The 15,139-nt window shown below is 39.2% G+C and overlaps 1 protein-coding gene across 1 annotated transcript in view; it reads left to right on the top strand.

Moving 5' to 3' along the window:
• TEK (TEK receptor tyrosine kinase) overlaps positions 1 to 10,465 on the top strand; it is a 37,690-nt gene extending 27,225 nt beyond the window's left edge. The window contains exons 13-23 of the mRNA XM_057417046.1: positions 564 to 863; positions 1,348 to 1,505; positions 3,312 to 3,522; positions 4,512 to 4,622; positions 4,955 to 5,145; positions 5,530 to 5,643; positions 6,800 to 6,870; positions 7,446 to 7,486; positions 8,547 to 8,643; positions 9,132 to 9,231; positions 9,339 to 10,465. Of these exons, the coding sequence (XP_057273029.1) occupies positions 564 to 863; positions 1,348 to 1,505; positions 3,312 to 3,522; positions 4,512 to 4,622; positions 4,955 to 5,145; positions 5,530 to 5,643; positions 6,800 to 6,870; positions 7,446 to 7,486; positions 8,547 to 8,643; positions 9,132 to 9,231; positions 9,339 to 9,413 (1,469 nt within the window). The 3' untranslated portion in view covers positions 9,414 to 10,465. The remainder of the gene's footprint in view (positions 1 to 563; positions 864 to 1,347; positions 1,506 to 3,311; positions 3,523 to 4,511; positions 4,623 to 4,954; positions 5,146 to 5,529; positions 5,644 to 6,799; positions 6,871 to 7,445; positions 7,487 to 8,546; positions 8,644 to 9,131; positions 9,232 to 9,338) is intronic.
• Positions 10,466 to 15,139: the final 4,674 nt, after the last annotated feature.

Below are 15,139 nucleotides of genomic sequence, written 5' to 3'. Positions count from 1 at the left end.
CACTAAGAAAAGCATAAGGATACTGTTTTCCGGGAGCAGGTACTTAGCTTAGTAGCCATGAGTGTGTTCACAAGTCTAGCACTCACCCCTGTGGGTGGTTTTCTGATGAAATTCGTGGAAATGTTGGTATTGATTTCCCTTCTTTCTAACAGCTTTTATCCTGACAGGGAATTGCTCCATAAAGCAATGAAAGTATGGGACCTGGGAATCACATGGGAACGATAACTCAGTATAGAAGAAAGTTAACCCTTTCTGCATTAATCTTAAAGCTATTATGTTGTCCCTGCGTACAGCTCAGAGAATTTGTCTCTTCTGGACAATCCAAGGGCAGGATTATACTTAAGGCCACTACAACCTCTGCTGGAAGTATGGTGTACTGCAGTATGGGTGACAGCACATGGAGTTCATAAAACTGTCGCATTCAGTTACCATAACTCATCAACAAAATTCTGCTTCTGTTTAGCACAGCAAAAGCACCAAGGAAAGTGTTTGGCTCACTGCAGGAAGGAGAAAAAGGTGGATGTACACTCCAAAACATTGTGTGTGTTTGTTTTTGTTCTCAGGAATCCCTCCTGCACCATACAACATCAGGTTTTCCAACACCACAGATACATCTTCTGTCATCTCTTGGACAACTGCTGAGGGTCATTCCATCTCCTCCATCATCATCAGCTACAAAATCTATGGCAAGGCTGAGTACAACCACATTGATATTATCATAAAGAACACCAGCATTACTCAATACCACCTCAAGGGTCTTGAGCCAGACACTGTGTACCAGGTTCAGATTAATGCTCAGAACAACATTGGCTTGAGCAACCCAAACACATCGTTTGAGCTGAAGACTCTTCCAGAAACTAAAGGTTGGTTGCTCCAGCTTGCTGGATTTGCACAAACCAGGGCCAGTGGTATAAACTAATTAACAAGGCAAAGTCATAATATATTTTTTTGGGTATTAGTTTTCTTTTGCTCTTAATTTTGACATGCAACACAGCATCACCAAAATCTGATTTTCAGTTCACTGCATGGCACTTTTGAAGTGACAACATGTAACATTTGTCTGTATCTACTAGAAAGTTCCCATCAGCTCATAAACTAAAGGAGCTGCATGTAATAGGACTATTGTATCACTGAATGTGACCTCAGGTCTTCTCTGCCTGAATTTAGCGGGACCTACAGATGCTTGTGCGTCTGAAAATCAGAGCATCTAATGTCTATGATATTTCTGGAAAACAAAGGGATATACATCTATGTCTTTATATAGTTTAGCAGACGGGAGTATTTAGCTACATATTGTTCATGGCTTTTTCAGAGTTAGCTGGAAATAATTATGTGCTTTCTTGATAGCCTCCTACGAATCAAAAGGAGGAAAAATGCTGCTTATTGCCATCCTTGGCTCTGCAGGGATGACCTGTGTAACAATTCTCCTGGCCTTTCTCATCATGCTGCAGTTAAAGCGAGCCAACTTCCAGCGCCGAATGGCTCAAGCTTTCCAAAACGTGGTGGTGAGTTTTTGGCTTTCCTATGTCAGTGGTTATTAATTTTGGCCCACCTTTTCCTGTTTTTTTCTAATTCCCTTTTCTTAGCTTCCTCAAATTCTGTCTTCTCTTCATATGTGTAACTACTATTGTTATTGTAAAGCTTCTCTGCTAGCGACCCTGGATTTAAGGCAATCACAGCTATAAGCTATGAGGTAGAAAACCTGACTTGAAACCATTTGACCTTCTGCTTTTTCTACTTTGTCACACCTGTGCATGACAAGTACCAAATAGACAGAATGGAGGAGCCTTTTCTCCCTCTGTGAGTTGTGCCTGATTTTGAAAATGACAGTATTTCTTAACATTGCTGTTGAGCATCAGTGACTGCTCTGTCATGGCTTTCCAACTCTGGGACAGCATACCAGGGATCAGTCAACGGCAACGTCATAGTTGTGGCTGTAAGGAGATTGCCAAAGGTTGTAACACTACATAGACATTTCTCCGTATACACACATATACACATACACATATATATGTATTTGCATCCTGCTGTAGTCTATCACTTTGCCTTCTGGTACTGTTCTCTTACTTCAGAGGGGAAATTTTGAGGCAGAATAAAGCTGGCCGAAAGGGCTCCTCTGTATATATCTGCGCAGGTTGTTTCATAAACAGGGGACAGAGGGGCTCATCCAAAAAGATCATCTGTCCCAGCCCACACAGAATAGCTCCTGCTCCTTTCCAGAAACTTGTCCCGCAGAAGTATTGCATGGGAATGTGCAACTGAAGTAGAGGTGTCCCTTCAAGCACAGAGGAAGATCATTTCCTCTCTCTTTTGTTCCCTTGTGTCACGGTTTAAGCCCAGCCGGTAACTCAGAACCAAGCAGCTGCTCACTCACTTCCCCCCCCATCACCTTCTTCCTCCCCCTGCTCCCAGAGGGATGGGGAGGAGAATCAAAAGAATGAAACTCCCATGGGTTGAGATGAGAACAGTTTTGTAACTAAGGTATAACACAAATCACTGCTGCTACCACCAATAATAATAATGATAAAGGAAATAACAAGGGAAGAGAATACAACCGCTCACCACCCGCTGACTAATACTGAGCCCAACCGAGCAGTGATCTCACCCTTCCAGGTAACTGCCCCCAGTTTGTATACTGGGCATGGTGTGCCATGGTATGGAATACCTCTTTGGTCACTTTGGGTCAGGTGTCCTGTCTCTGCTTCCTCCCGGCTTCCCCTCCTCCCTGGCAGAGCATGAGACTCAGAAAGTCCTTGGTCAGACTAAACATTACTTAGCAACAACTAAAAACATCGGTGTTAATCAGCACTGTTCCCAGGTCCAAAGTCAAAACCACAGCACTGCACCAGCTACTAAGGGGGAGAAAAATGACTGCTACTGCTGAACCTAGGACACCTTGCCTCTTTCCTCAGACTTCTATTGAGCCTGATCAGAGCAGGTTTTATCCAAGCTTAGTGCAAGATAAATCTCAAGCCTGAGACTCAAAACTGCTTTAGAGATCAGTTTTACCAAATGACCCATCACCTTCATCTTCAAGATGATAAAACTGTTCAGGCCTAGGTCTACTAAGGTACTTATGTATAAATTAGGAACCTGACTAATTTTGTGGATCTGGGCAGAAGCACTTGATGCAGTTAGTGTCTAAAGCGGATGTAATTGTCTACTATACTTACTCTGGTGTAAGCAAGAGATGGATTAGGCTCTGTCTGTGTGTACATGAGTGAGGACACCTGTATTTGGGGAGTGTAATCAGAGCATTGTTCAGCAAAGTGTAAATTACAGTTAATGTCATTTACTTAACTCTGTTACAGAGGGAGGAGCCAGCTGTACAGTTTAACTCAGGTACTCTCACCCTGAGCAGGAAAGCCAAGAACAGCCCAGATCCCACTATTTATCCAGTTCTTGAGTGGAATGACATAAAATTTCAAGATGTGATTGGTGAAGGCAACTTTGGGCAAGTTCTGAAAGCACGCATTAAGAAGGATGGCTTACGCATGGATGCTGCGATTAAAAGGATGAAAGGTAGTAAAGATCAAGACTCTGAGACTAAAGGCTTTACTTGGTTGTTTGTTCCAAATGTTTCTCAAATGTCAAAAGAAATGCTTAGTAATCCTCTTCTAAAGGTAAAATAAATATTCAAATTTGCTAGTGAAACTCTATCAGCTGTTACTAGCCCAGCACCTGTGCCCTGGCAAAGACTGTATTTCTGCACAGTCATGTTGGTTTATATTTCTCTTTAAATGTTGATATCATTAACTATTATGTATTTTTCAATTCATAAGTCAGAATGAACTTCATGTATGTGTTGACTTGCAGAGGGGAAGCCATTAAAAGATGCATGTAAGAGAGAGAGGAGTGCAGAGCTAGCCTCAGGGCACTGCATGTGCTCATCTTGCTTTACCTTAGCCATTCAGAGACTACTGTGTCTATGCATCTATACATGTATACACATATTATGAGGATCACTCATCTTCTTTGTACTCATTGGACATGACTGCCACATTGCAGAGAAAACTACAATACACAGAGTACTGCAAGAATGTACATATATTCTTGCAATTTGCTAGATCATTATCTAGGCAAATTGGGAGACATCCTTAAGCATGATGATAATTTTAAAAAGAGCCAGGGTCTGCATGCAGACAGAAATAATCAACAGCACATATATGAAAGATTTTTCACATGATCTGCTACGACATCTTACATTCTTAAGTAATAAGGGAAGTTACATGGTAGATTATAAAACAGAAATAGGTAGAAATAGGTGGGAATAAAGATGCTTTATTTCTCTGCAAATGGCTGCTACAAGAAATTAGTTTCTCTCTTTTTTATCTTTGATTGACAAATACTATTTTTTTCAACAAATATTCACGTACCTTACAGTTTTTTCTCTCCCTATCAGGGCTGAAGCAGTAGTGCTCCAGGGAGCCCAGAGTCCTCATAACCAACACCAATATGGTCATAAACTCAGTTCAATGGAAAACATAAATGCATGTTTATTTGATTTCCAGAGTATGCCTCAAAAGATGATCACAGAGACTTTGCTGGAGAACTTGAAGTTCTTTGTAAACTTGGTCATCATCCTAACATCATAAATCTTTTAGGAGCATGTGAACATCGAGGTAAGATACTCCTGAATACATGTACAGAAACAAATTGTTTGAAAAAAACCATTGTACATCTCATACAGTCCATAGAAACATCAGTTCATAAGCAGGTCTTTCTGCACCATTTGCTAAAAAGCCAGATGAACTTGGGTTTTGGCCCATATTAATTCTCAGAAATTGTACTCATCAATAGCTCTAAATTCTCCTCTGCACCTAGGAATTATGCTGCTTGATATTCCCCCTCCTCTTTTACATTTATTTGTTTTTCACTCAAAATGGTGTGTCTAAATACTATTACTGATCACCTTTTATTTTGTGATGTGCTCACTATCTCAATGTTTCATTAGGATACCTTTATCTTGCTATTGAATATGCCCCCCATGGAAATTTACTGGACTTCCTTCGTAAAAGCAGAGTGCTAGAGACAGACCCAGCATTTGCTATTGCCAACAGTACTGCATCTACACTTTCCTCTCAGCAACTTCTGCATTTTGCAGCAGATGTTGCTAGAGGGATGGACTACTTGAGCCAGAAACAGGTCAGTCTTCTGCTCTCTACCCACTGAAAGCCCACCAATTAATTTTCCAGGAACTATGTTTTTCAGTGAAATCAAAGTGGGATTAGCTTCTATAGCACACATTGGATGAGTTTAATTTTGTTGTGTTCACTTAGCCCTACCAAATACTATGTCATGGGAATCAAGGAAGAGACATTAAAACTTACAAACAACATGGTAACTAACTGCTTTCATCTTCAGATAAAGTTTAAAATTTTCTTAGCAGTGACATACCAAGCTGTTTGGTTTCAGTATTGTTCTTATTCTGGATATTTACAATTTTCAAAATAGCACTCAAATAATATACGTAAAGTTTATAGATACTGTGGTGATTTTGTTTTAGGCTTTTTATTTTTATTATTTTAGTTTATTCATCGAGATTTAGCAGCAAGAAATATCTTGGTTGGAGAAAATTACATTGCAAAAATAGCTGACTTTGGCTTATCAAGAGGTCAAGAAGTTTATGTTAAGAAGACCATGGTAAGGATGAAAAGAAACTGATATAGTCCATTTTCCTCATGTTTCATTTTCTCGTTTCTTGCTTTTTGTTTTTATTGAACAAAAATGCAAACTTACATGTACTACTGAACTGATTATTTAAATGTTACATATTAGCATGTAAAAATATTTATATTGTGTTTATTAATATATGTACATTACTTGTAAACCAATTCTATACCGTGTTTATAGTACAATTGAAAATTATTTATATGAATATGATTTGTAGTAAAATCAACAATTTTGCAGCCAGTTATGAAATTTAATAAAAATCACAGAATCACAGAATGGTTTGGATTGGATGGGACCTTAAAGCTCATCCAGTTCCAACCCCCTGCCACGGGCAGGAACACCTTCCATCATACCACGCTGCTCCCAATCCCATCCAGCCTGGCCTTGGATAGTGCCAGGGATGGGGCAGCCGCAGGTTCTCTGGGCAACCTGTGCCAGTGCCTCAGCATCCTCACAGGGAAGAACTTTTTGCTAATACTAATCTACGTCTCCCCTCTGTCAGTTTAAAGCCATTCCCACTTGTCCTGTCACTACAAGACCTTGTAAAAAGTCCCTCTCCAGATTTCTTGCAGGCTGCCGATATAATACACTTTGCGCAAATGAAGAGAATATGTGCATGTGGCTGGATCCGTACAGCTATGAAAATAGTATTTTTATGCCAGATGTTGTCCAGCTGAGGAAAATTAGTCTAATTCTATTAAACAAAGCAAAAGTTAGCAGCATAGTAAACAGAGGCATTTTGGCATATGTGAGCTGAAAGAACAGCTGCCCAGAGCTAATGCTTTGGAAGACTTGAAGGACGAAGATCTGTAACAAGCATCATGCAGACCAGGAATAATACCATGTGATTAGGGAAGCAAGACTGGTTAGAGGCATCATAAGACATCAGTCAGGAATTATTTCGATTTCCTCTTGGTGCGGGATAAATTTTCTATCAGCTTTAGTGTGAGCTGTCCCTTTGGGAAGTAAACAAACAAAGAAATATCTTTATTTATTTGACAAAGCTTACTCACAATGACATCAGTTGTTGTGAAGGTAACACTCAGAACAATTGTTGGGGTATAAACTGCCATACTGCTATTCCAACCATCCACCAACAAATAAACTTTCATAAAATAATTTCCAGGGACGGCTCCCAGTGCGATGGATGGCAATTGAATCTTTGAATTACAGTGTTTACACCACAAACAGTGATGTGTAAGTATGTTTTTTAGTGGCCTTCTTTTAATAAAGAAGTATTTTTCAATAGCAAGGAAAGGTTGACAGCCACGATGACATCCACGCTTAACTCAAAAATGTCCATAGCTATGTCAGCATGAGTGAGCAATGGAGTCAAAAGTAAAACCCATTAAAAAAAAAAAAAAGTGGATTTTATTCCATCATCAGTGTCTAAACAAGTTCTCTGTTCACGAGGTATCTACATTGAAGCCTCTATTTTAGCTATATTTCTCATTTGAAATCTCTCTCCCTGGGAGACCCAGAGGAACTCAATATTTTCATCAGGAAATTGGAAGTTCTATTTGGCAAAGCAATTTTGTAATAGCAGTATTTGCTGACAGATCACAGCCTAGTAAAGGTCTGCGGTTGATGGACTCGCTGTGAATTAATTTTGCTAAATATCCTGCTCCTGCTGACTGATTTGTTATACAAAATTTAATAAAAAAATGAACAGAATGAATAGCACTTCTCTGTGTTCTCTGTATACTCGCAAAATTATCTACCATTTAAAAATATGAAATCTTGGTGCACTCCATAATATCCCTCTGTTGCAGATGGTCGTACGGTGTCCTTTTATGGGAAATTGTTAGTTTAGGTGAGTATCTGAATTTTATACTACAGAAATAATCCTGTCTGAGCCAAGCCAGCTCCACTCACTCAGTCTGTAAAAAAAAAAAAAAAAATTGCTTTGCAACTGATTTTTTTTTTTTTTCTGTTTCATTCTGCTAAATTTTCTCTAGCTTCAGTGTGCATGGATATGCAATTATTACATTTGCCATTCAGGTGACATTCTAAATGAGAAAACCATATTAACCATGTTTCCACTCCAAAACCTGGGTTGTATCTAAATGTAAAGTACAGCATGTCACATGGTATATATGCTTCCAATATGTTTTGAATTTGATGGCTGGCTTTTCCTTAGCCTTCCTGAGTTTTAAATCAAGACTTTTATTTTAATAACTTCTTGGTGGTGGAGGAGCAAACATCTTCTACAAGATTTTTGAAAGTTAATCTTCAGAGTTCCTTTCTGCACACACCTCTATTTATCATGATACTGATGAACAGCCTCAAACCATTCAAAGTTACTGTTACATAGCCTTTACGTATTGCCCTGGAATGTGCCCCATAGTCTGCTACCAAGAGACGCATAGGCTGAGGTGTACCTTGTGAACTCTTGCTTTCTAATTTCTTCCTAGCTTTCCTTACTAAATGGTTTATGCTAGATATGGATAGGAACTAACATGCTGCACTGTGGAAAATCAAGAGTCTAAGCAACCAAATATCTCAAAAAGCTGGCAAAACCAGCTTGACAGTAATAGCTCCATGAGTCCATACCAGATCTTGTTAATACCATGCTAATGAAGGAAAGACTTTCCTATTACCATCAAGAGTGTTGCAAAGCCAGTTCAAATACAATCAGATGCAGGCCCTCAGGCTTGTAGAGAAATTTAGGCCAGTCCCAATGATGATAAAGTTTATATTCACTTTTATTTTGTGCCATGATTAAGCAGAATGAAAACATAACAAAAATGTAGCTGCAAAATATTTCCTAGGATTGGATGTCAGTCATTTTTGTTTTCATTTCTGCTAAGAAATTAAACTGTTTTTAATTAAAAACCCCTTGTGTTCATGACAATTATTAAACTCTCCTTTAGGAGGAACACCGTATTGTGGAATGACATGTGCAGAACTCTATGAAAAACTGCCTCAAGGGTACAGACTGGAAAAGCCTCTCAACTGTGATGATGAAGTGTAAGTAACTGCCTCACCACAAAAAACCCAGCAAAACAGGTAACCCAGGTAACCCAGGATCTGCTATAGGAAATACACAATGTCTACAAGAACCTAATAAACCAAACTTTTTTTCCAGAAAAACAAAAACTACGTTTTTCTAAAAAGTATTTTTAAAGGGGTGGATAAGTCGAAATAATTACGTAAGTCTTTTTATAACTACCACGCATTATTATTTGCCGTGAACCCTTTCCCAAGCTCTCTGCTCCTGACAGATATCCTATTCTTTACGTCTGTCCAGTCTTTAGCTCAAAGAGAGCTTTCTGATCATTCCAGAGAAAAAGAAAATTCTATTCATACAGCAACCAGCTGTGCAAAATGTAACTCCAGCTATATATGAATCCATTTTCTTTTGAAAAATGGAATGTGCATCATCTTCCAATAAACATGAATTTGTAGCTTTTGTCTGTGTATCTAAACTATCAAATGTTGATGTTTGACTTTTAAAGGTATGACTTAATGAGGCAGTGCTGGAAAGAGAAACCATATGAAAGACCATCATTTGCTCAGATACTGGTGTCACTGAATAGGATGTTAGAAGAAAGGAAGGTAAGAATGAATCCCTAGAAAAGACTTAGGCCATGAATAATTTCAATATAGTTTGTGATTCTTGAGGTAACACACATTGCATCACACTCTTTCTATTTCCTTCCCAGACCTATGTGAACACTACCCTATACGAGAAGTTTACTTACGCAGGCATTGATTGCTCCGCTGAAGAAGCTGCTTAAGACAGAAGAAATCTTCATTCATCAGTGACATATTGAAAAAACCCAAAACTCAATCTGCTGGAGCCCCAAATGTGATGTGCTGAGTAGAACTTTGTACAGCTAACTGTATATAATACAGTGATACTGTTTTACTACAGATATGTGTGTGTATATCACACAGTAACCTCTGCCTCCACAGGCTGCAGGAGTGTATATACTGTTCAGAGTAGGAATAGACTGAAGTAATGAAATATGCCATTTCATATGCAGGGTTTTCTTTTTTTCCTAGTCTGTAGATATAGTGTATACATACATATTGTAATGCATTAGGTATTGCCATCTTAGATATTTTTGTTACTTTTGAGGAGCTACTGATAGTAAATGGGGATATTACTGCAGTATTTTGCAGACATTTCATTGTGATTCAAACAAAAATGCTAAGCTCAACGTGACAATGAGAATTGCAAGCAGATGTCAATCCAGTATGCTCATCAAGGATAATTAATTATTAAGACTCCTATTTGAATGTAGAAGTGAGCTAGTGGAAATAATCTGTTGTGAAATTCTATTGACACTTGTAAGATAGAAGGCATGCTGTGGTTCTTTCATTGTCCAGTTTAACGGTCAGTGTTTGCCTGGATGCAAAATAAGTATATATTTCGAAGTGTTTAATACTATCGGGGGCAGCCATACAGCAATTATCATGAAACATAGAATTGAGAAACATACTATGTATTGTAAAACACTTTTTTACAAGTAGCCTGGTTATACACAGGGCTTATTCAATTTGTATTGAATAATTTCACTGCATAATTATAAATTACTACCTACTACGTACAAGCAGGGCTTGCTTACTTTTGCTTATTTAATCACTTATGCAGGCTGTATTCTGGTATGGCCTCTTAAAAATACTGTACTGAAGTGCTTCAAAACAATGATATTTGGCTTGCCAGAAAGGTCTTCTAGTCCTTAGGATAGACAAATAGAGATAGGATTGGCCTGAGCTTCTGGTATCAAGTCAGCCATGTGGGATCCTGTAGACATACCCTATTAAAACTTCACTTATCAGCTAACCTCATGATTTGCACATATGTTCCCCCATACCCCACCCCATAACTCGCCAGCTCATAACCGACCACCAGACCACAGGGACTTTCTATCTCGGGGGATCAGGTCACCTCCCGCAAGACTTGGAGGAAGATGCTAGAGAGAGTAAGAAAAGAAGGCTTCCCCTTCTAATACTCCATGAATATAACGCTGGCTACAAGGCAGGGATATAACAGCAGGGATATAATGTTACTATAGAGTAATATTACTGGAATATGCCAGGATGACTCAAATAGAAGCACCAAGAGCCTTATTAAAAGGCCGTAAGTCAACAAACAAGGGTGCTAAGAACACTCATGTGGTCCTGAGATAAGCAGAACTCTCACTGTAAGAACAGGTGGCAGATGTAAACCAGAATTTTACAAAGAGCACACAGATTCACTGGACCAAGAAACAACTCTAAAATGGAAAAGAGGAACAAATTCCACCATATTTTTCAGGAAAAAACTACTTGGCCAGGCTCTTCTGAAGCATGGGCATTGCATTTTGCAATCCAACCAGGTTCCTACATGTCGGTGAGGCGAATAGGAACAGACCTCCATGGGTGTTTTCTAGGCAACTCAGCAAAGCTAGCTATCAACTTCTGTTAGAACTGTTCTGCTTTCTGTGCAGAACTTTTCACTTGTCCAAAACAGCTCATTGTCTCACACATTCCTAACAAGCAGACACAACTGACTATTCTGCTGCTTGATGTGAATCCCTTCTTCTGTGGCAAACTTCTACCTGGACCAAAATGCCACATAAAGAAAGAATCAGTGTCATTCTTTTACCCAATAAGTCTTAGTATTGTCTGCATTTTAAGTGCTCAAATAGCACTGTAAATTTAGCTGAAGGGCATTTAAGTGTTCTTATAAATGTTCATATTTTCATTTAACATTATGGCACACATTAGATTTCTAAACAGCTGAAATGATTTAAAAAAAAAAAAAAACCTGCTATTTTGAAAATACACAAAAACCCCTAATAACTCAAATACACAGTTTTAGATGTATCTATTCAGTCTATACATCAGAGAACTATAGGTATTAGAAACATTAACTAGCTTTGTCAAAGTCTCAGGTAGACTAGTTGCTTCTATACTTGCAATGTGCACTGGGTATCCCAGGTTCAGTAGCTAGATTTTACTGCCTGTTGTCCAGTGCTGGAAAGCCTGATTTATGGCAGTAGGTGGCATACAAAGTCTTCAGCTTAACCATTAGCAGGTTTTATGTTCTGCCTTTCACAGCACGTTACATTAATTCCTAAATCACCTCCTTCCCAAGTGTCTTCTATGTTTTTGTGCTGTGAAGTTCATAATGCTACCAGTGCCAGCAGTTTTCCATTATTTCAAACATCCCATGTCCTAACATTCTTCATACACCTCCTTCTATTTACATCTGCTGATATCTATGCATGACTTCAGAATTATCATCAGCTGTTCTCCATGTTGGCTTTCAGTATTGCTGCATCAGTTTTCCCATATTCTCTCACACACAGTTATTCAGCTCCTACTCAGTACAAGTTTTTGTTTAGGAAAGAAAGGAATTGTTTCAGACAAGTGGAGCTGGCCATGCTTTGAGGAGGCATATGACACAGAAGGACAGGTAACTGCTGATAATCAACTGAAAAGAAATGATCGGTCATGTGATCAGAGAAAATGGAGAAAGAAGAGAAGAGAAAGGCAGAAGAAGAGAAAGGCAGAAGAGAAAGGCAGGTAATGCAGGGTTAACTAGATACCATTGTGAGGGCAGAGGTAACAAAAACTCCAAATAAGCACCTTTATCCTCATTAGAATGGTTGAAAAGTAAGGTATGAGTACCCTTTGTGGTGTCTAAATTCAGATGACCCACTTAATGGCTGAAATCCTCCCACTCTTCAGTAATGGAAAAGTATACACACAACTGGTGTTAAATAATGGGGATATTTAATTCTTACTTCCTGTGGACAGATTTTGCCTGACACAACTTTAAGGTCAAACACAGGCCCTCTCCACTACCTAAAATATAATGGTCAGACATTTCTGAAAGCAAAATACAAATTGTTAACTATTACATACATCTAATCAAAACATATAAATACCTGGTGGAAGGAAGCAAGTCAGATGGAAGTAGCCTCTTCTCAACAATACCCATTGACAAGATGAGAAACAGTGAGCATAAACAGAAACCTAGGAAATTCCAGTGAGGGTGGTCAAGCAATGGAAGAGACTTTGCAGAGTCTCCACCTTCAGAGATATTAAAAAACTGACTGGCCACCACAGAGGACTAGACCAGATGATCTCCCCAGATGCCTTCCAATCCCAGTTATACAGTGATTCTGTGAACTTTGCAAGATGGGGGAAGGAAAATGCACAACATAAACAGATGCCCAGCTAAAGAGTATGAGCAATTAAATTACAAAGGCATAGCTCAGCCCTGATTACACACAAGTGTTCCCCCTTACTACACTACATTCCCTGCTCCCAACACACGATTTTGCCTTTCCCCAAGTCACATACTGATCACACATTCCCATGTGCAAGGCAACTGGTTTGACACAGGGAAATGCTGATTAAAGAACAGTTGAAACAAAAAAAGCCAAACTGTTCCAGTCTGTAATTCAAAGCCCTCAATCAAGTAAACCTAGTGTGACATTTCCCTATAATACTTCAGAGCTCTTTCACATATTCACTTAACAGCACAATATGACACAGCTGATGGCATAGGAGCCAATACTTTTAGCAAGTCCCTCTAAACAGTGGCGATCCAATCAGACCACAACAGTCTCTCACATCTCAAAAACATAAGTGAAATTTCCAGCTCCTGCCAACTAAGTATCATGGAGCCGCTTGCTCACCACCACACCCTGCTTAGTGTGATTGAAAGCATAATCAGGGAAAAAAACAAAACAGTAAAACCCATTGGTTGAGATAAGAACAGTTTAATAATTCAAATAAAGTACAATAATACTAAGGGAAATAACAAGGACAGAAATATAGAACTAAGGGAAAAAAACAAGGTGAAACAAACCCCCAAAACGAAACAGCAGTGCTGCACAATACAATTGCTCACCACTTGCCAACTGATACTCAGCCTGACCCAAGCAGTGATTGAGCCCTTCCGGGTGACTCCCCCCAATTTATACACTGGGCATGATGTGCTGTGGTATGGAATACCTCTCTGGCTAATTTGGATCAGGCGGCCTGTCTCTGCTTCCTGCTGGCTTCTTGTGCCCTCCCTTACTGGAAGAGCATGAGATTGAAAAGTCCTTGATCAGGGTAAGTGCTACTGAGCAACAACTATCATCACTGTTCTCAAACTGAAACCAAAACTCAGCACTGCACCAAAGAAATCTTCCCTGTGAGGGTCGTGAGGCACTGGCACAGGTTGCCCAGAGAAGTTGTGGATGCCTCATCCCTGGATGTGTTCAAGGCCAGGTTGGATGGGGCTTGGGCAACATGGTCTAGTGGAAGGTTGGGTTGGAACTAGATGATATTTAAGGTCCATTCTATAATTCTATCCCAGCCAAAACTAGAACACTATATCATTGATATATGTGGGCAGGAGAAAAGTATGCTTATGGCACCCAGCATCAGGGAGCTGACAGCAATACAACTCAGAGCTAAGTCACTGTTCTAATTATTAACTGCTCTTACATTCACACCAGGTTTCAGTTTTGCTGAAATTTCATTTCTTTCAGCATCAAAAGACTGTTTATTTTGAAACAATTGCAAAAAAGTTAGTATCTAAAATGATTTTACTTATTATGCACAGTATATGTATTTGGTTTTAATAATTCAATAATTCAGTAACTTCAAGAAGTTACAAAGACAAGTCAGATATTTCAGGTTCCTTAGAGGGCCTCAGAGGTACCAGTTTGGTCCCTGCTAACAACTTGCTGGATGACTACCATAGGTTTCTCTGCAGAACGGGTCCTACAGAGTAGACATTTGTATGTTTTCTTCATTTTACTCAAAGCAAAATAAAGGTAATCATCACTAAAAAGACCTACATTCAAACCTGGGAGGATCATGAGTAAGTAAAGAAAGCGAGTTTGTAAAGAACATGCCAAAGCCCCTTCTCAAAGCTGTAGCAGGGCCTGTATGCAGGACTGTTCTTTTAATACAGGGAAAAGTATTCTAACAACAGCTATTGCCCATCAGTATCTCACAGAACAGGACATGGCCCCAGGTTCTTTAATGATCAAGAAGCAGCTACAGTGATTTCTAACCTTCAACACAGATTTTGTCATGCAGTATAATCATTCTTCACAGTACATCCAAGAACTGAGATTTTTACACTACTGAGTTACTCATACACAGTCCTCAGTCAGGACCATTTTTCCCTTACCGCTTTCAGCTTTTTTTTGGCTAATCAGTGCAAGTATAACTTCAGCTGAGAGTTAGTTTTGCACAAAAGATGTGGTCCATTCTTAAATTTCCTTCACAGAAAGATAAGTGGCAACAGACTTTACAATCCTCCTCTCTGAAGGCAGGAAATGCTGACTCCTACCTTATGCAGGAGACAGGTGATTATATCTCAAATTATAGCCTAGTGAAGGTATTTACTTCTTGAAACTTTCTGGGAGCCTTGCTGCTTTTACAGTTGAAAAGCTTCATCCAGCCTTAACTAATTTAAGAGACAAGCTGATTCTGCTCCAGAAGAGGTCACATTTCTACCTTT

Source organism: Pezoporus wallicus, unplaced genomic scaffold (genome assembly GCF_028554395.1).
Source record: "Pezoporus wallicus isolate ANWC-B61680 ecotype Strahan unplaced genomic scaffold, APGP_CSIRO_Pwel_v1 contig_2771, whole genome shotgun sequence".
NCBI lineage: Eukaryota > Metazoa > Chordata > Aves > Psittaciformes > Psittacidae > Pezoporus > Pezoporus wallicus.
Note: the sequence above shows the minus strand (reverse complement) of the source record. Positions and strands in the feature narration are given on the sequence as shown.